The 22019-nt window shown below is 36.3% G+C and overlaps 1 protein-coding gene across 1 annotated transcript in view; it reads left to right on the plus strand.

The window, feature by feature from the left end:
- The window catches only part of ACSS3 (acyl-CoA synthetase short chain family member 3), a 184372-nt gene that overhangs the window by 30678 nt on the left and 131675 nt on the right, over nucleotides 1-22019 (plus strand). The window contains 1 exon segment of the mRNA XM_017870447.1: nucleotides 5631-5775. Within this exon segment, the coding sequence (XP_017725936.1) occupies nucleotides 5631-5775 (145 nt within the window).

A 22019-nucleotide genomic window follows, 5' to 3' on the forward strand; every position in this document is an offset into this window, starting at 1 on the left:
CTGGTGTGCCTGTATGCTTACAGCGCAGTATTGGGGTGGGAGTTACCCGATTTTCCAGGTGTTGTGTGTCTCAGTTCCCCTGGCTAGGAAAACGGATCCCCTTCCCCCTTGCGCTTCCAGGTGAGGCGATGCCTCGCCCTGCTTCAGCTCTCGCTGGTCAGGCTGCAGCAGCTGACCAGCACCGATTGTCCGGCACTCCCTAGTGAGATGACCCCAGTACCTCAGTTGAAAATGCAGAAATCACCAGTCTTCTGTGTCGCTCGCGCTGGGAGTTGGAGACTGGAGCTGTTCCTATTCGGCCATCTTGCTCCGCCCTCTAAAGATCCTTTTTCACTTGTCAGTTAATGGAGGTTTTGGTTACTAAAATCCTTCTTCCTATGATTGTTTGAGGAAGAAGAGGCAATGAGAGAGGATTTCTAGACTTTCCAGAAGTCATATTGAGCTTTGTTCGTGTTCCACAAGTCTTAAATCTTGTACAGGATCCTCTATGGAGAAACTCCTCCCATCTCAGAAAGTTACACTCTAGGCCCAGAAAAGTTTGTGTGATATCTGTGCATTTGCATGGGCGCAGGTGAGGGTGTGAGGAACATACATGGGGGAGGATATGTGTGGCTTAATACTAGTAACCAAATAAACCATAATTAAAACTGTTTCACTTTTCAAATTGGAGAAGATTGGCTGTGTACAGTGGCTCATGCCTGTAATACCACCACTTTGGGAGGCCGAGGCGGGCAGATCACCAGGTCAAGAGATTGAGACCATACTGGCCAACATGGTGAAACCTCATTTCTACTAAAACTGCAAAAAAAAAAAAAAAAAAAAAAAGCTGGGTTTGGTGGTGCACACCTGTAGTCCCAGCTACTCAGGAGTCTGAAGCAGGAGAATTGCTTGAACCTGGGAGGCGGAGGTTGCAGTGAGCCGAGATCATGCCGTTGCATTCCAGCCTGGCAACAGAGCAAGACTGTATCTCAAAAACAAAACAAAACAAAACAAAAACAAACAAACAAAAAAAACTGGAGCAGATTGAGAGTCATCTGCATTGAGAAGAGTTAGATGCTCATGTTAGATTCAGGGAGTACTGATGATAATATAGATTAATTCAGTATTTCCAGAAAGTAATTTGATTATTCAGTTTTAATATGCATGTGTTTGATTGTAGGAACCTAGCCTGCTAATGTAATTAGAAAGCAGTGTGACCAATATTTGCTTGCAAGAAACATCATCCTAGGATCATTTAAAATAATGACAATGTTGTGAAAGGCAATTAGTAACAACACAGGATTAATTTTATTATTGAACAGCCATTCATTGAATGGAATATTATGCCATAATTACCATAATTTTTGAGAATTCCTCAGGCCCTTGGGAAAAACTTGTATTGCAATCCTCAATACAGAGGCAAACTATTAAACTATATAATAAGTATGTTTGTATATAGACAGAATAGAAAATACTCTAAAATATATTTTTTAGTATTTTTACAGTGAGCATTAGTTACTGTTATAATCTGGGGAGACAAACTATTTAAAACCTATCCACGAATTTAGAAGGAACAGTGGAGAATCAGCACATAGAAGGCATTCAATTGACCTTTACTGAAATGATTTGATTTAAAAAATAAAAATAAGATGCCGGGCGCGGTGGCTCAAGCCTGTCATTCCCAAACCACTTTGGGAGCCGAGACGGCGGATCACGAGGTTCAGGAGATCCAAGACCATCCTGGCTTAACACGGTGAAACCCCATCTCTACTAAAAAATACAAAAACTCAGCCGGGCGAGGGTGCGCGGCCTGTAGTCCCAGGCTACTCGGGAGCCTGAAGGCGGAGTGAGAATGGCGTAAAACCGGGAGGCGGAGCTTGCAGTGAGCTGAGACTGGCACTGCACTCCAGACGAGCGACAGAGCGAGACTCCGCCTCAAAAAAAAAAAAAAAAATAAAATAAAATAAAATAAAATAAAATAAGAAACTTGTCATAGTAGAATAAACAAATCTTTGAGCTGGGAGGCTTCTCACAGGTCACTTGGTCTAGTCAGCCACAGTAAACCAGTCTCTAAGCTTAGCCAATTTATCTTGGTAGATTCATTACCTGTAACTGCCTCTGGACCATGCTGATTTGCTACCTCCTGCAGCAGTTCTGCATAATATTGCCTGCAGAGCCTACCCTCATTTGGATCTTAATATTGCCTCCTCCAAAAGGTACTCTTATTTTTAAAAAAATTGTCTAAAGGTAGTTTTAAAAAAGAAAATCCTAGGGTGTTAATATTTTCAATATTAAACTACTCTAAAGTTGCCAACAATTGAAAAAAATCCTAAGTTCAAGTTCTTTGAGAATTGTTTATAGAAGTAGTGTTGTATGTTTAAGGGCTTTCTTCTGTAATCAGACTGCTGTGAGCAAGTCGCTGTCATGAGTTTCCTTGTATGTAAAATGGGATTAATAATAATACCTGCTTCATAGGGAAAGGTTTTTTAAAATTAAATTTGTTTACATATATGACTTGAAGTCTTGGACTAGAGTAAAAGATTGATAAATGTTATTTAGAGACTTCTGTTTTGAAGACAAGACAGAGAAAATATACTTCCTCCTAAATACAATAAAAAACCTAGGACATTGTATATCAAACACATATAAGAAGACCCTGAAAGGTAGAGAGAAGGTCAACCAGCTAGGAAATTTAGGGATGTGAGGAATGGCAAGGCAATGAGTTCCCTGGGTTCTTTTTTTCTTTCTTTTTGTAACCCACACTGGGTTTTTAAGAAGCTGGCAACCCAGAAGCACCAATAGGAACAGATTTTAAAAGCCCCAATAAAACTTTCTCTCCCTGGCTACAGAACCAAGAAAGGGACAGCATAGCAAGACAGAAAACTTTTAGGTGAGTGCTGTTCTAATCCAGCCAAACACTCCAGAAAAATACTGTGGCCTCAATTTCATCCTTACCAGTAAAGATCTGGTGGAGAGTCTAGATTTCTGCTCTTGCCAGGGCATACCAAGGTGCCCCAAACATTGACTCCTCCCTTGGTGGGGTCAGATTAGTTTATGTGGGGAGCTGAAACTTTCATTCTGGCTACAGTAAGAAGATAAGAAGGTCCTCCCACCCAGCCACGTGGGAGGACATGAAGGGTACGGGGGAGCAGTCACAAAGTGCCCTTCTCCTTTCACCTAGCATGGTGTTGTAAAAAGCTCTTGGGAGCTTGAATTATTACCGTGACCCATCACTCATGAGCCATCCCCCAGCTGAAGTGGTGTCAAGGAAACCTGGAGATTAATTGGGACTTACACCTGTGCCTGGTATTAATGAGGTGGCTCCCTGCCCACCAGTACAGTGTCAGAGAAGACCTAGTAAAACAGAAGATTTAAATCAGATTATTATTTTTGTTTATTTTTTAATTTTTATTTTCATAGATTTAGAGGGTACAAGTACAGCTTTGTGACATGCATATATTGCTTAGTGGTGAAGTCTGGGCTTTCAGCATAACCATCACCCAAAGAGCATATGTTAAATCAGATTATTCAATAATCTGCAGTCTTGTAATATAAGACCTGAGGTGTCTAGATATGATTTACTCATTATACAAAGATCCAAAAATTATGTGTTATGCAAGAATCAGGAACATTTCACTCCGAATAAGAAAAACAATCAGTGGGTGCCAGCACTTAGATGATACAGAGTTTGGAACTACCTGACAAGTATTTTAAAACAGCCATCATAAAAGTGCTTCAATGAACAATTATGAACACACTCAAAACAATTTTTTTTAGAAAGTTGCCATAAATAAGTAGAAATCGTCAGCAAAGAAGTGAAACATAAAAAATAACCAAATGGAAATTTTAGAACTTAAAAATACAATAATGAAAATGGAAACTCAGGAATGGGCTCAACAGCAGAATGCAGGTGACACAGAAAAGAAGCAAAGAACTGGAGCAGAGAAAAATATAAAATCATCTATAAGTGAATGAGTGAATATAATGTTGCCAACTATAACCCCAGTTTAGATATCTAGACTTGGTTTTCAGGTATGGCTTTCTCCAATTCCTGACCATGTGCCCTGGGTATTATTCTTATCTCTATTCTCTTGACTTTAAAATGGAGAGTAAAAACTTCCCTAGTTACCCTATCTGGGTCCTAAATCCTATGCTTCTTGAAAGTTTACTCATATTCTCATTCATTCATTCATCAAACAAATATTGAATGACTAATACATGGCAAGTGCTGTATATATATTCTCCTTGTAATCTTAGGATCTAAAAGAGTGTCATATTCTTCTTGTAGTCTTTAAGACTCTTTTTAAGAACTACAAGAAGAATATGACATTGTCTCTGCATTCAGGTAGATTACAGTGTAATGAAGGAAACATCTGAGTGGAGCAATGTTCTTAGTTAAGCTATGTGATAAGTGCTATGCTGGAGATATGTACACAGGTACACAGGGCTTAAGAACTACTTGGGGAGGGTGGTGGCAAAATGAAGGACAGCCACAAAAGTGGAAGCTGACTGAATTCAAGGAACTGCAAACTTTGTAATCAGTACAGCTGGAGTTGTGAAGCTGGATGAGTGGAAATGAAACAGAGTAGAACAACGGATTTTGAGTGTCATCTAGAGCAGGGTCCCCAACCCCATGGACTGGGATTACAGGTGCGAGCCACTGTGCCTGTCCTCTGTGTCTGTTATTTTTTAATGCTGCCACTGTATCTATAGTTGCTTTTAATCCAAAGCTTCATTTCACACAGGGCTCTTCGAGTGAATACCTGAAAGTGATATTCAGCATTTAGCAAGAGCTTTTTTACTTGCTTCAATATATTTTCCTGTTATTTTGCATTGTTACTATATTTGGTAGTCTCACATTGGAAGAAATGGACCATTACTATACTTGCATATTTTATTCTAATTCCCATTTTACTAAAAATGTGGTATATGTAAAGCCTTTTCTTTTGGAAAATGAGTTATATTTCCTTAAAAGTTATTCCATGTATCTACATGATTTCTGTGTTTTCAAAGGAAAACATTGATCAATTAAGAGATGAAAAGCACTGAATTGCAAAGGTTTTAAAAAGTAAATATTTTATATGCATGTCCCTTCTTTATTCCAATTATGAAGCATTTCAAACATGCAGAAAAGAGCTTATATATTCTTTGTGAAATTGAAGACATCACATTTAACTGAAATAAAAAATACATATAGATCTTTCAGAGCAGAATAGAATTTTCAGTAAGTTTTCCATTTGCAGCAGGTACCAAAACTTCAGTCACACATCTGCCATTTGCCTTTTCACAATCCCCGATGCCTCTGCACTGCACTTACATACAGTTTATTTCATCTATGTATAAAGCCTGATTTTGGTGCTCTATACTCTAGTTTTATCCTAAGCAATAAAATCCACAAAGTTGCCAGCTGGAATTGTGAGGTATGTACTTTTTTTAGTGCACATCAAAAGAAATAAATGTTTATTAAAATAAAAAAGTACACTGTGTACCATCTTAAATATTTAGTTTACAGCTGTCATCACTTGTCATAGAATGCACTAGGAAACATTGTTTTAATGCCAGCTCTATCAAACCAGAAGTATAATAACTTCGTTAAGTGACAATATATTTTTAAAGCAATCATTCACTTTTACTTTTCAATTATTTTTCAGGTTTGTGGAAGGAATGCTTAACATTTGTTACAATGCCGTTGATCGTCATATTGAAAACGGTAAAGGGGATAAGATTGCTATCATCTATGACAGTCCTGTTACAAACACTAAAGCAACCTTTACCTATAAAGAAGTTCTGGAGCAGGTAATATCATAAACTTTATATATATATATATATATATATATATATATATATATATGAAGTCATATAGAAATAACTTAAATAGCATACATTCTCATTGTAGAGCCTTCAGTTCTCTAATGCATTGAAATATGTTGCCATGTTTTTCTTTTGATACTCATTGGAAATAATGCAGGTGTGTTAACTCATGTAGACAGTTTTTATAGCCTTCAATTTATGTTTCACAGTGCTAAATGATGCTCATTTTACAGGGAGAGGATGACAAATCCTGAGAATATGTGTCAATCTTCCTCTGGTCTTTGCTCTTCATCCACATTACCATCACCTTTGGCTGCTCCCCAGATCTTGTACTATTGAAACGGTCTTCCAACTGCCTTCCCTGTCACCAGGCTCTGCTCATGTTAGATGATCACCAGTGTGTTTTTCCTAAGAAACAGCATATTTCTCTACGCCACTTAAAAATCTATTTCTTAAAAAATGCTGTTATTCAGAGAGTAAAATCTAGATTACTGTGGTGTCTAAGACATTTTGGAATCTGGTCATAGCATTCCTTCTAAGCTTCATTTTCCAAAATTCTTGACAATGCACACAACCCTTTCTTTTACCCGGGATGTCTTGTTATTCCCTTAGACACTCCTGGGCCTTTGTAGCTCTTTGAACATGTTCATTCCTTTGGCTTATTTGCTCTTTTGAGTTCTTTCCCATCTGTGTAGTTCTTAGGTGGATCATGATATTAAGTGATGAGTTATGAGATTTTTCTCTTTTATTAACATTAGGGTAGAAATAGGGCCTCAGAAGTAATTATAAAAAGTATTTGGGAATGGTGGACTGTGGGAAAGTTATTCAAATTCTGTGGAATATTTACGAAAAATGATTTAAAGGGAGGTAATGGTGTAAGGCAGATTTCTCAACTTTGACACTATTGATATTTTGGATCAGATAATATTTTGTTGTGGGTGCTGCACGATATTTAGCAGCACGATATTTAGCAGCAGCACGATATTTAGCAGCAACACGATATTTAGCAGCAGCACGATATTTAGCAGCATCCCTGCCTCCACCTAACAGATGCTGATAACACACCCCCACCTCCCCGAGTTGTGATGTCTACACACATTGCAGCATCCCTGCCTCCACCTAACAGATGCTGATAACACACCCCCACCTCCCCGAGTTGCGATGTCTGTACACATTGCTAATGTCTGCCGAGTGGTAAGATTGCCACTGGTTGAGAAACAGAAGTTGAGCAGAGTCTGTCATGCCAGGGTTTGGAGGCATTTGCTTTGACATGAAGGCTTTTAAAATTGCATTCTCTCCTTTTGCTTTTTGAACCCATTTAAGGGTTCCATTCCATTTTTAGAAAGTTTCGTCAACTCTCCTTGACTCTTTGAAATTATATTCTTTTTCATCAGCAAGTTCTTATTTTGCCTTGTAAGAAATTTCAAGAAAGGCAACTCAGATTAAATAATCACCTTTCCAGTACTGAGTTGTTNGCAGCATCCCTGCCTCCACCTAACAGATGCTGATAACACACCCCACCTCCCCGAGTTGCGATGTCTGTACACATTGCTAATGTCTGCCGAGTGGTAAGATTGCCACTGGTTGAGAAACAGAAGTTGAGCAGAGTCTGTCATGCCAGGGTTTGGAGGCATTTGCTTTGACATGAAGGCTTTTAAAATTGCATTCTCTCCTTTTGCTTTTGAACCCATTTAAGGGTTCCATTCCATTTTAGAAAGTTTCGTCAACTCTCCTTGACTCTTTGAAATTATATTCTTTTCATCAGCAAGTTCTTATTTTGCCTTGTAAGAAATTTCAAGAAAGGCAACTCAGATTAAATAATCACCTTTCCAGTACTGAGTTGTTGCAAACAAGAGAGAAGAGTTAGACCAATTTGCTTAGACTGGGTGTCAGCCTGGTTGTAGCAACAAATTCTAACCTCAGCTGATTTAAACATTAAAGAAAGACCTTATGAAAAGGGAAGACTGAAGAGCCTGGCTTAGAAAAATGGTAAACCCTAAGGGAGAAAGAGCAGAAGTGAGGAGTTAAGAAGAACCCACAAACTGTCCAGTAGCTAGGCTCGCTGCCTTGAGTCAATCTTCTAGATCGAAAGACAGAGTAGGAACATCTGTTGTACTGAACCCCCATTGACTCCAGTGGGGATGGCACCAAGTTCAAGAGGCCAAAGAAGAGACCCAGAGCCCCATACAAGTCATGGGGTTTTACTGGGGCCTTACATACTGGGGAGAGTCCACTGGTGGCAGGCTAGGCAGGAGAACTGCACGACTTGCAAAAAGCATGCAGTTTCTATAGCATCTTCACTTATACCATCCCCCTAACAGTCTCCACCTGGCAACTTCCATTTACCCTAAATCAAAAGGCTTCGATCCCAGACTGGATAGGGCTGACATATTCCTCAGATATAAGGAATGGATGTGTGGATTGGCCACTCCTGGATTTATATTCCCTAGCTCAGAAATCTGAACACATATTCAGGTGTGCCTGTCATACAGGGTCTTTCTCAGGTTATGGTAAAGTCAAGTCATTGCTGTCGAGGCATCTACCATACAGCACCTAGTTGGCCAAACTTAGGTGACTTGCCTAAACAACCAGGCAGTGGGCAAGAAATATCTTGTCCTCTTTTGATTTAATAGTAGGAACTGGGGCCCTCTCTCCCTCTAGGATGCAAACAAGGGGAATTTCAGTCTAATAATAATGGGGTTCAAATGCTGGGCAGCTCAAGACAGAAAAAAAAACAAAATAATGCTGCAAATACATCGTTTGGTACTTTTATTGTTCTGTGACTGAAAACTGTATTTTGGGATTAAGTATACAGAGACAGCTCTCACATTGGGGGTGAGTTAGAAAGGCACTCTGTTACCAAATGAGCTTGTTATTCTTATGAGGTTGCTTTCTATTTTAAGAGATAATGTCGATTTCCTGAAAACCTATTATAATCTATGTTTTGTTTTAGGATTGCATTTTCAGCTTAGAAGAGGTTTAGTCTATGATTAAAAATTGTGCCTGTGATTCTGGCATATTGCGGCACTCCCATGAAAATACTGGCAAATTCTTATTGGTATACAAATGTATACCAAAATGTAAGTTTACTTACATATTGTAAAAATATTACCTATATCCACATATTGAATTTGATACATAATCAAACATCAGAGTCAAGGAAAAAGCTTCAGAGAAACCTAAAATAAGAAGAGTTGTTGCCATTCTCATTTTCTGTTGTTGGTTTTCAATTAATTAATTACATAAGTGTATATGACAATTATACACACATGTTTTGCTTAGAAGCTTTCATGCTAACTCATCTTTCAAACCCTTTCTGTGTTTGTGCTGGTTCCCTGGTTTCAGTTTAGCCTGACATCAAAGTAGCTGAAAGGACTGTTTCTCTCACCTGCTGACAGCTCTGATTCCCCAGGCTTTTCTTCTCTAAAGTACTAAAGGGAGAACTGTTAGGAAAGAGAGAAGCATTGTGTGCTACTTTGATTACTTGCTTCTGATTCCCTGTGGCCTTTATTTTATTAAGTAGAGAAGACAGAGAAAGAAAAGATTTAATGGGTAATTCCATTGAGAACAAACAAAAAGAAGTGCCTTTGTACGTTACTTGTTTTAATCTCCCATGTTTCATTTCTCCTGGAAGTTTCTGGCTAGATAATACTTGATTAAATTAGTTTGTATTTCTTACATAATTAATGAGCCAACAAGACAGGCTACCTTGTCTTGGTGACATGAAAGATCTGAAAATTTTACAGAATGATTGAGAAGCAGAGGTTTTCCAAAACTATCATTTTTTCTATAGATCTGAAAATACTTAAAATAATCCTTTATTAGGGTTTTTGTACAGAGATTTGGACCTAGTTTAAGATTCATCATTCATTCAACAAATATTTGTTTTGTATGCCAAACCCTGATAGGAATCAGAGATACAAAGTAAATGAACCCATTTCTTATTGTCAAGGAGATAAGAAAACATGTAAACAAGCAATTTCAATATAACCGAATAAGGGTCATAATAGGGGTTAATGTTATATTCTGTAGGAACACATGTGAAGGCAGTCAACTCAGTCAGAGGTAAATAGAGTCTAGGGAGATTTCTGGAAGAGTTAATGCCTAAAGTTATCCCGATTGCCTACCCTCCACCTGAAATAATTTTTCCTCCAGATATCTTATGGTCCATGTTACCTGAATGTTATGTTCTCAGTGAGATGTTTTCTGAGCACACGAAATACAAATGTTCCTTTCCACACCACCTAATAAATTCATTTTTTTCACTTTCTTTCTTTCTTTTTTTTTTTGAGACAGAGTCTCGCTCTGTCGCCCCGGCTGGAGTGCAGTGGCCGGATCTCAACTCACTGCAAGCTCCGCCTCCCGGGTTCACGCCATTCTCCTGCCTCAGCCTCCCGAGTAGCTGGGACTACAGGTGTCTGCCACCTCGCCCGGCTAGTTTTTTGTATTTTTTAGTAGAGACGGGGTTTCACTGTGTTAGCCAGGATGGTCTCGATCTCCTGACCTCATGATCCGCCCGTCTCGGCCTCCCAAAGTGCTGGGATTACAGGCTTGAGCCACCGCGCCCGGCCTTCACTTTCTTTTTAATTTAGTATTTATTATTCAGTATCATTTCTTACATTTTATTATTCTGTCTTTTTTAGTGTCATTTTCTCTTCTAGAGTGTAAGTTCCATGAGGGCAGTGACTTTGTATTTGTTTGCAGAACGGTGCCTTGCATGTAGTGAATAGTTGTTGAATGATGAATGAGTCAATGAAAGAATAAATGAATGAAATACTTTTTGAAATTTCTAAGTGACTCTAGCTTCTTTTACTGTAAGAATGTCTTAGATTTAAATTGTATCAGTAATGGAATTGGATTATCTTTCCAAGTAAACTCCAATTCTATCTGTGAAGGATTTTAATTTATTTACATTCAGCTTGGTAGTTCAAGATGAATATATCCTCCTTGGATTTCCCACACTTATAAATCAGAAGATCTGCATTCTAGAAGACATGTATGTTTTTATTGTATCCTGGCTCTTGTTAGCTCTTTTAAAGTTAGTCATTATATTAAGCCTCAGTGAAATAAAAGGTATGTTTGAGAGTGTGTTTATATGTGTATTTCTTATATATATACTTTTAGTCATTTTAAAGTATCCTTATATTTATTTTCACCATCACTAATTTTATTTTGAATTTACTTCTGTGTGTGGCAAGTGTGCTCTGTTTTTTTTTTTATTTCAACAATAATGTATTTTTATGTATTTATTCACCAAATAAGAACGTGACCCCTGAAGGGCATTTGAGCAATTTTCATGAATACATGTATACTGGGAAAACTGATAAAACCAATTGTGTGTTAAATTTTCCTGATTTAATTCAAACAGCAAATGCCTATTATCTTAACTAAAGTTAATTTTTTGAAACATAATTATGGCAGTAGTTGTAATTATGAAGGTCAAATAATTTAGAGGAGAAAAGTATTCTGAAATCAAGGACCATGTCCCATGAGAATTCTTCCTTCCAACCCCTGCCCTGTAGGATATTTTCTTCAAAGTATGTATTCCATCTACCCAGACATATGTCAGAATAAGATAATCTGACATTTTTTCATCTGTCATATCAGTATTTCCTTAAGCAAACACTTAAGACACAAAATCCAGGACTTGCAGAAATTCAGCCCTGTCAGTGGTTGTGTTTGCTCAGGGGAAAAGATGCAGTGGCTTGTATTATCTGTTTCCTTTCCTTAAATTTCCTAAATAAACAATGAAAACTTCATTTGTATTATAGTCAGTGCCACTAAAAAGTGTGTCTCTGTAAGTTAAATTACGTTTTCCACGGTTGGTAAATAGGGGAATGATGCTAGTATGAGATAGAAGTCATAGTTGTTCATGCATTTCTTTTCCCGGCATGCAATTTTTGAACTTTTATTGATATATAATATATATTCAGATGGGAGAACAGATCACAAGAATAAATTTTGTTAGATTTTCACAAACAGAATAATTCCATGTAAGCAGGCAAGGAAACAGAGTACTTCCAGGCCCCCAGAAGCCCATGTTATGCCTCTGTTTAGTCATTTCTTACTCAGCCCCCACATGATTGCTATTCAGACATCTAAATGTTTACCTGCTTTTGAGCTTTATACAAATTGAGTAATACCATGTACTCTTTTGTGTCTGGATTTTTTTCACTCAACTTTCTGTTGATGAGTTTCACTCATTTCATTGCAAGAGGTTGTAGTTTGCTTATTTGGGTAATGTCTGGTTTGGGGTTATTACAAATAATGTTGCTATAAATATGTTTGTACACAAATTTTGTTGACAATATTTATGCATTTTATTGAGGATGAGCTTAGGAATGAGATGAATCGTTCATAGGGTATTCCCGCGTTGGACATTAGTAGATAGTTCCAAACAATTTTCCAGAGTGGTTGCACTAATTTATATTCCTATCTGCAGTTTATGAGAATGCCAGCTGTAAACACTTAGTGTTGACAATTCCAGATCTTTTGAATTTTGCCCTTTCTAGTGAATGCATAGTGGTACTGTATTGTGATTTATTTATTTTTTTCCCTAATGACAAATAAAGTTGAACTTCTTATCCAGTGCCTGATGGTCATTTGTCTTTTATTTTGTTTTATTTTATGTTTGCAGAGATGGTATCTCGCTATATCCCAGGCTGGTCTCAAACTCCTGGGCTCAAGCAATCCTCCCATCTCAGCCTCCCAAAGTGTTAGAATTATAGGTGTGAGCCACCACACCTGACCAAATGCTGATATTCTTTTCTGAAGTGCCATTAATATCTTTTGTCCATTAATTTGCTTATTGGATTATTAGCATGCCATGTTTTGAAGTTTTAGAGAGAGACATTCTCACAATTAAAGAGAAGACCTTACCAATATTAGAAAACCTTAAGAAAAATAATAAAGGTTCTTTAGTGAGCTGTTGGTCAGTTAAATGATTTTAGGAATCTGAAGTTGAGAAGACATTTGCCCCTGTTTTGAAAATAATTAATATTAAGATCTACACTCTCTCAGTCTCTACTGGCCATTCTTTGAAAGCAAATTTGGAAATGAAAGCTCGCCAGTAGAATATTATGCAACAGGAAGCACCAGTGCTAGTGTTTAAGGATCTACAGAAGATCATGCTGTGTTAATGCATTTATTAATGTTAAAAGGCTCTAGTTACATTGATTTTAACTGGTCTTAAAATTTTAAGTGGTCCAACCATATTTTTTTGTGAGCTATGTTGTATAATGCATGTATAATGTATATATTATATAATGCTTGTGTACATATAATGTACACAAGCAGAAAGGCTTGTATTTCATTTTAAATAGACACATACTGAATGCCTATTGTGTATTATTTATTGAATTAGGCAGTGGGGCCACACAGATGAATTAAAACATGATTCCCAAATTTCAGGAGTTTATAGTTTGCCCAGTGAGAAATACACAAAAGCTACTGAATGTAGTGTGATAATGTAACAACAAAGCTTTGTGCATTTGCAGCGTGGAGAAGGGACCAACCTGGCCACAGCAGTTCAGAGAAGGTTTCACTGTGGAGGTGATGTAGAAGCTAGGTCATGTAATAAAAAGAGAATTGTGTGCCCCACCCATAGGTGACCCTTCCACAGGTGTCCCCTGAAGGTCTGCAGAAGATTTATCCACGAGGTGGATTTGACATAGTTAATAATGAAAATGTGCACCCTGAGAACAAAACTGACTGCTTTTGTTGCCTTAAGTTCTAGGGCAAGAAGACGAATTAAGTAGGAAACAATATAGAAAGATCATTGGAGAATAAAGGAAGGAGACAGGCAGTCAAAGTTTAGTAGGAAGAGAATAGAAGAAGAAAAAAAAACGTCCTTACAAGTGGAAGTGAGGAGAGTTGGTCATGATGAACACCTGTACCTATTATACAGCAATGTAAAGACAGCTACATGCATCAACAACTTTCTGTTTCTGGCCTTTAAAAATTAACATATGAAACTACAAAATCATTTAAACAAGTCCAATTTTCATAACAAGTAGAGTATAAAGCTAACTAACACAAATTGAGGATACTGAGTGGCTAAAGTGATGCAAATTAATATATTAGAACCACATTTTGAGTATATAAGACAAAGTATTTTTCATATAAGGTTTTTTGAAATAGATAAATATGTTGCTATGAAAAATGATACCACTGAATTATTTTAATTCATTTGGAAGTTTTGTGCTCACGTTTGTGCACTGTGTAGATATATGTAATAGTTAAGTAAAATGAATTTGAATAAATCAATATAGGTTGCATTCAGTAGAATTACTGTCAAGATTAGAGACCTTGGAGATATTGATTGTTCATTTTCTCATGCCATACTTGATTTAAAAGCATTTCATTTCCATTACAAAGTTGAATAATGTTAACTTTATCATGTATAGGTTCTATAGGAACTTTGATATATTTTAGAATATTTATCATAAATTCTTGGCACATATGATGATCTATGTTTGTTTTGTTTATTAGTTACTAGTGTGTGCACTGTAATTGTGAATTTTTCTTCTCTTTAAATGCGTACGGCTCCTTTGGTTGAGTGACGTAGATGTTAAAACTGACCCAGCTATTGCAATGATCTCATGTCCTTGTGCCATTCCTGGGATATTTAGCAAGTTCTCTATGAGACTTTCACATATATTGATTGGCTTTTGGGTTGTATTGATCAGTGAAACTGTAAAGGTTAACAGGAACATTGCCCAGTCCTGGGAAGTGTGGTTGGTGTACTCAGGATAGTTGTCATGTTTTATGTACTGCCTGTGGAAGTGCTGGGGGTGTTTGTTTAATTAGAACTTTCATTAAGAATCACAGCAGAATTGATCTGAACAATGCAGCAGGATTCCTGTTGACATCTTTTGTATCTTTTATATTTGTCTTTCTTTAAGAGAAAAAAAAGCCTCTAAGAAACCAATTGGGCATTTTTTTTTTTCATGAAATAGTGAGGCATATAAATGCTTTATAAAGACAAAAAGTTTTACACACTTTTGGTGTTGACTTAAATTGTTTTTATTTTAGTGTATTATTAAGCCTAGGCCTTAATGTTCCCATTTTACAGCTTACTACATATATAAAGCCAAATCTGAGTTATAGGGAGGGTAAGAACAAACCCACAGAGCCAATCAAGCTCAACATGACAATATTAATTTAATATAATGAATGACATTGCCTTGCTGGAGCTGAATGACTGATTGTAAAATGTGTTTGATGCTGTGACCCTGGGGCTTTGAGTTTGGTGACATGTTCCCTGTGATGCGTCAATTCTCTTGTCACATATTAGTAATTGAACTTCCATAGAGCCTTTGATTATACAATGTGCTATAACCTTATCTGACCTTTACTTATTCTGCACGAGGTTACAAAAACAAACACAGTGAAATTGCATGAGTGCTCAGATAATCTAGAGTATGCTGTATTATTATTATTATTAGTTATTATTTTGAGACAGAGTCTCGCTCTGCCGCCCAGGCTGGAGTGCAGTGGCATGATCTTGGCTGACTGCAGCCTCTGCCTCCTGGTTCAAGAAATTCTCCTTCCTCAGCCTCCAGAGTAGCTAGGACTACAGGTGCGCGGCAACACACCTAGCTAATTTTTGTATTTTAGTAGAGATAGGGTTTCACCATGCTGGTCAGGATGGTCTTGATCTCCTGACCTCTTGATCTGCCTGCCTTGACCTCTCGAAGTGTTGGGATTACAGGCGTGAGCCACTGCGCCTGGCCTATTGTTTTTTAATTGTATCAAAATGAAAACACAACCTTAACAAATTATCATGGAGAACTCATGGGCCCTGAGAATCTCTCTACAGACTCTACTTGGAGAAACACTACAAGAAACAATTTATTAGATCAAGAGAAAAGGAATCTGGCCTTCATTAACAGTAGAAATTCATGTCCTTTAAAAAATATTATTCGTTAGCCCTTTAATGAAGTGTATATAGCAGACAACAGTGACAGTTTTAAAGTGACAACTTTGTTTCACATTTTGCATGTTTATTATGGTATAAACAAATATGTGAAGCAGTTATTACTATCATACTATCATATTATGTTCACTGAAGGAATATAACCTTAACTAGATGACTTACATAAACTTGTGTTGTATTAAATAGTCTTTTTTAATAGAGTATAGTAGATTCTTTACCTTTTCAAACACTCACTTGGAAAAATGTGTACATTAGCCACAAAATTATGCTAGATTTTTCAGAATGCTTGTATAAAGGTATGTGAATGCATAACCGTGAAAAGTTACTTCTCTAAGAGTTGAATTTTCTTTTCATTTTAGTCCAGGTGGGTTACATATTTTTTATATGTAATAAAGTTTGCTTCATCACTTGGGATAGTTTCTTTACAAATACTCTAGGAAATGTACAGAAAGTCATCAACTTTGAATTGTGTTATGTTTTAAAAAATCATTTGAAAATTTTTAAATAGGAATTTGTACTCTATTTCTCTATATATCTATGAATGGTACTTTTCTGAGTGGTGTCTGGGTTCCAGTCTGGCTACCCAACTGCTTAACATATAATATAGTTGAAATACAATACTTTAGCAGTAAAAAAAAAAAAAAAAGTCAATATTCTTGTAGTACTCATAAGGGAGGGAAATAAATGAATATTAATTAAAAATTATTGGAAATGTTAGTGTTAGAGAAAAGCAGATTCAATTAAACATCTTCTGAGGCGGGATAAATTGAATCCTGGGGTGAACGGTGGAGGGAAAGGGGCAATCATGGATATAATTTCCACAAGATTAAAGGAAGACTTTGTGAAGGCGAGCTGGAAACAGATACACGAGAGAATCCTACAGTTTTGCTTTTTTGGTAGATAGAAGGTGGAGAAAGGATAGAGAATATATGTAAATTAGGGCTTATAACTTTTAAAGTGTCTATTTTAAACCTCTTGCATTCTTACACAGTGCAATGAAACTACATTTTTAGATAGCATGCATTTTTAGACACAATACCTGTTTAAATACCACAGGTATGTTTTTGAACTTTTATTTCAGGTTTGGGGGTACATGTGCAGGTTAATTACATGGATAAATTGTGTGTTGTTGAGGTTTGTTGTATAGATGATCCTTTCACCCAGGTAGTGAGCATAGTACCTGATAGGTTTTCAGCCATCACCCACTTCCCACCCTCCCCTCTCTAGTAGTCCCCAGTGTCTGTCGTTCTGATCTCTATTTCCATATGTACACAATGTTTAGATCCCATCTATAAGTGAGACCATGCCATCTTTGATTTTCTGTCTCTGTGTTAATTGGCTTTGGATGACATCCGGCTGCATCCTTGTTGCTGCAAAGGACATGATCTTGTTCTTTTTTTGTGGCTGCATAGTATTCCGTAGTGTATATGTACCACATTTTCTTTATCCAGTCCACCATTGGTGGGTATCTAGGTTGACTCTATGTCTGCTATTGTGAATAGTGCTGCAATGATGGAACATATGAGTCCATATATATTTTTGGCAGAATGATTTATTTTCTGCCAAATATTTATTTTCCTTTGAGTATATACCCAGTAATAGGGTTGCTGCGTCAAATGGTAGTTCTGTTTTAAGTTGTTTGAGAAATCTCCAAAGTGCTTTCCACAGTGGCTGAACTAATTCACATTCCCACCAACTGTGTGTATGTGTTCCCTTTTCTCCGCAGACTTACCAGCACCTGTTGTTTTTGATTTTTTAATAATAGCCATTCTGACTGGTGTGACATGGTATCTCACTGTGGTTTTGATTTGCATCTCTCTAAAGATTAGTTATGTTGAGCACTTCTTAATATATTTATTGTCTTCATGAAATACTGTTTTAAATTGTTTTGATGGTATGTAGTCACGAGGTAAGGGTCCCTTCTGTGTTCACCTTTCTGTTATCCCGGTTAGGTTTTCTACTTTCTACTTTCTACCACACCACTTGTCTCTTACCAGTATCCTCACTTCTCCTGCATATTGTTGATCCATTTCACTTCTGTGGCAAAACTTCAGACCTGGATCAATCCAATTCCTTATTATCTTCATTACTGTATCTGGTACATTGAATCCTGTTAAAGAAAAATCACATAACTACAAATATAGATTTAATATAAATTTACGGTCTCCAGTGTCCACTGGGACTTCAATGCTGCCTTTTTTTTTTTCTTTTTATTCTTTAGCGTTTCTCGAATAAGTTTCTCTTTTACCCTCCAAAGGCTATTTTAAACTTTTGGCTTTCCAGCCTCTGTGCCTCAAGCTTAACAGGGTACATTGATTCAAGCCCAGCAATGATTATATAAATTTATTGTCACCAAACCTGCAGACTTGCCTGTATCTACACCCATTGTTTTCTCTTTCCCTCCTTTTAAAATAGAAGCTAATCTTTCTTTGGTCTCTTGGAGCCATTCTATCAATTCTTTTTAGGGCTCTTGTTCTGTTAATCTATCTTATATCTATCTCACTGCTGACTCTTTCTCTTAAAAACATGCATAAATGGGCCGGGCGTGGTGGGTCATGCCTGTAATCCCAGCACTTTGGGAGGACGAGGTGGGTAGATCACGAGGCCAGGAGATCGCAACCATCCTGGCTAACATGGTGAAACCCCGTCTCTACTAAAAACACAAAAAATTAGCCGGGCGTGGGGGCGAGCGCCTATAGTCCCAGCCACTCGGGAGGCTGAAGCAGGAGGATGGCGTGAACCCCGGAGGCGAGGTTGCAGTGAGCCGAGATCAGGCCACTGCACTCCAGCCTGGGCGACAGAGCGAGACTCCGTCTCAATAACAAAACAAAACAAAACAAACAAACAAACAAAAAACAAACAAAAAAACCCCAAAACAAAACAGAAACCATGTTTCTACTACTAGCTAGTTTCTTACCTATTTTCATTCACTGATTAACTTTGGAAAAATGCCTTTTTAACTTCCTTACCACACACATAACCAATAACCAAAGTCCTGTAAAATATGCTACTGCCTCATTTAGCTAAGGTAATTAATGCTTTCTTCTTATTAATTCCAATAGGTGTTCAATATTTTACTTCCTCTATCATATCTAACATTTTTGTCCATTCTCTGCCAGTCTTCACTTACTTCTATATACCATTCTGCCCATTTCCTTTCTTTCCTGTGTTCATTTTGTCTAATTATCCCTCTTAAATGCTTCTTTTGACTGTCCCTTCACTACCTGCTTCTAGGTTGCCTTCTCTTTCCATTTTACACATCTCACCTGGGTGATTACATCTGTGCCAATGGCCTTTTTTGCCACATATGTGATGGCTACTCCCAGTGGCAACGCTGGCTATTCTCAGTTCTGTGTCATCAGCCCACATCTCTCTCCTGATGTTGAGATCATATGCAGGATTGCCGAGTAGGTGTCTATACACGGTTGTTCCACTAGCATCTCAAATTTAAACATGTCCAATGTGAATGGCACCACTTTCCAGTCAGTTGCTAAAACCCAAACTGTGGCCCCATTCTTAATATTTCTCAAATAAATTTATTTATTTTTACCCCATTACGTAATAATCGAGTTTATGCAATAATCATTAAATTATTGATTATAGTTAATACAATAATCATTACATTTTAAGAATTTGGAAAGCACTTACTTTTAAAGAGGATAAATATTTTCAATTATTACACATTGTTTTCGGGTTAGTCTAAACTTGATGGGCATAACAAGGCTTTGCATCATATCTGATGTTGTTTCTTCATTCCTTTCCAGTTAATCTCATGACCTCTTCATCCTGAATGTCTTCTCTCTCTAAACTAAACTGCCTTCACTTTTTCAGCCAAATGGCACATGTTGTGATGATTAGAGATATTGGCAGAAACTCTCCAGTGAGTAAAAGCAGGAGGAAGTTACAATTACCCGATTATTGATGTCTAGAGTGGAGAGATGTTAAAATGGTAAAAAGTGGAGGCAATCCTTAATTATTCTTTGTCTATGTATTTTCTTTCCTTTTTATTGCATGCACCCTAGACCTGTTGTGTGTTAATGACAGGCATCAATTACATTTTCCATTCTTCAAGACCTTGGGCTTCTCCTTCATGTAGAATTATTTTCTCTGTCCACAATGGCCTGATTGTTACATAGAAATACTGTTTTATAATTAACAAAACATTCTTTACAAGATGTGATGAATTCTGATGATTTTCTTTTAAATTTTAACATAAGTATTAAAGAAATGGAAGACAATATTCCTTATCAAGACTGTGAGCCCATATACATAGGGAAATACAGGATTTAACTAATTTTCTGTGAAATTATAGTCTGAAAATCACAGTAGTCTTGAAAGCAAAAAGATTATTGAAATATTGGTTATTTTGAGCTTGAACTAAAGGGATTAAATAATTATCTATTTCACTTTGCTTGTGAATACATAGTCTGAAAATGACTAAATATTGATTGAAACCCATGTGTAAAGAAACTGGTAATGAGAAAATGATAATTGAGTAATGGTATACTCTTTCATTTGGAGAAAATTATTCAAGAAGAAATGTACTAGTAAATGTTTTCTAGACCACTGACAGATAACTATTTTGAATGTAATATAGCATTTTGTAATTTTTCTTGGAAAATTTAATAGAATGCCATTCTTAAATATAAAATAAATATTCCTCTGTGTTTTAGATAAATAATAATACATTTTACTTATAAACAAAAATGTGATTTTTCATCTTTAAAAGAAAGATCTTTCTTTTTTAAATAACATCTCTAACTTTCCTGGTTTTAGGAGACATATCTCAAAATAAATTGACTTAGCATAGTATCATCTTAAATGAAAATTAGTTCAATGTTGTATCTAATAAATTGTAACTGTCTAAAATGATATATTTCTAGAACCTTCTTATGTTATATGAAAATATTTATATTCCTGAAAATTCTCTTTCCACAGGTATTTACCTGGATACATAGTTAATGCATGGACAAAAGAATAAGTTATTCATTATAGTTACAATTTCAGTCTTTTCAATGGCTGCCTGTATGTGTACAAGTAAAACAAACAAAAATGTGTATGATTAATGTAATATTTTTTAAAGTAAGGTGCAGGTATTTTATATAACTCTTTCTATGAAAATTATACATATTCTCAAGAACAATTCATTTGTCCATACTTTTAGTAATCTGTTTCCTCAGATATTATAGTTGGTTTTTAAATTAGTTTTATTTTTTGTTACTATTTAGACCAGGGTTTGCAATGTAACATTGTGGCATTTTGAAAATATGCATTCTCTTGTCTGCTTTTTCATACAGTTTTCTTTGATGTGGTTTTGAAGTTGTCCCTGATCACTGCATTTTTACTACAATTTGGAAACTAGAACTATCTTTTTTTGTACAAGCGTGATTTTCCTTAGGTGAGCACACTTGCTGTTTGTGAAGCAAGTGCTAATTTGTTCTGTAGAACATAGCTTTTGGCCAGTTTTGACTAATCTTTATATTTGAGATATGAGCATTTGATCACAAAATTATACTACCCCAAAGACTGTTTTTGAAAGATTTTCCAGAATGATAACAAATTTTTTTATTAATTTAGTTTTTGTTATTCATACCAATATGTATTCATTTTATAACTGAAATTTAAAGCTTTTACTTCTATCTGATGCATTATATATTATATTTATGTTATATATAAACCAAATATATGTGTACACCATTTTACAATATATAAATTTCAGTTGTTACATTTTCTTTACAATTATTATTACTATATGTGATTTTTTTTCCAGACTCCAAATTTCTTTGGTTTAAGGACCAACCATTTCCTTCTCATGTTTGTATCTGTAGACTTGACCTCAGTTTAGGACATACAGTAGATACTACATAAATTGAACCAATGACAGGATGTTTATGTGTTAAAATGGCTTTAAATTAGTACCAAAATGATTCATATAAATTCTAGTGGGAAGAGTCACACATTGTTATATCTAAATAAATACGTTTATTTCATTTCCTCTAGGTTTCCTTCACAGCCCAGTTATTCACACATTGGCAGTGTAGTATCCTCATGCTAGCTGGCCTAGCTCCCCTGGGATCTCTATTGCCTTTGATGTCAGACTGAAAATCAATTTTACTGGTCTATCCTTGTATAAAACCATCAAGTTATTGACAAATTAAAAAACAAATTTAAGAAGGTGCAAAGATGAATGTGAATTGGGTGAATGGCACATGGTTAACTTTTTGTCAGTTGAAAAACTATTTATTATAAACAACCTATATTAAAATATTTTCTCTTTTGCTAATAATAGAAA

This window comes from Rhinopithecus bieti, unplaced genomic scaffold (genome assembly GCF_001698545.2).
Source record: "Rhinopithecus bieti isolate Rb0 unplaced genomic scaffold, ASM169854v2 scaffold_5387, whole genome shotgun sequence".
Classification (NCBI taxonomy): Eukaryota; Metazoa; Chordata; class Mammalia; order Primates; family Cercopithecidae; genus Rhinopithecus; species Rhinopithecus bieti.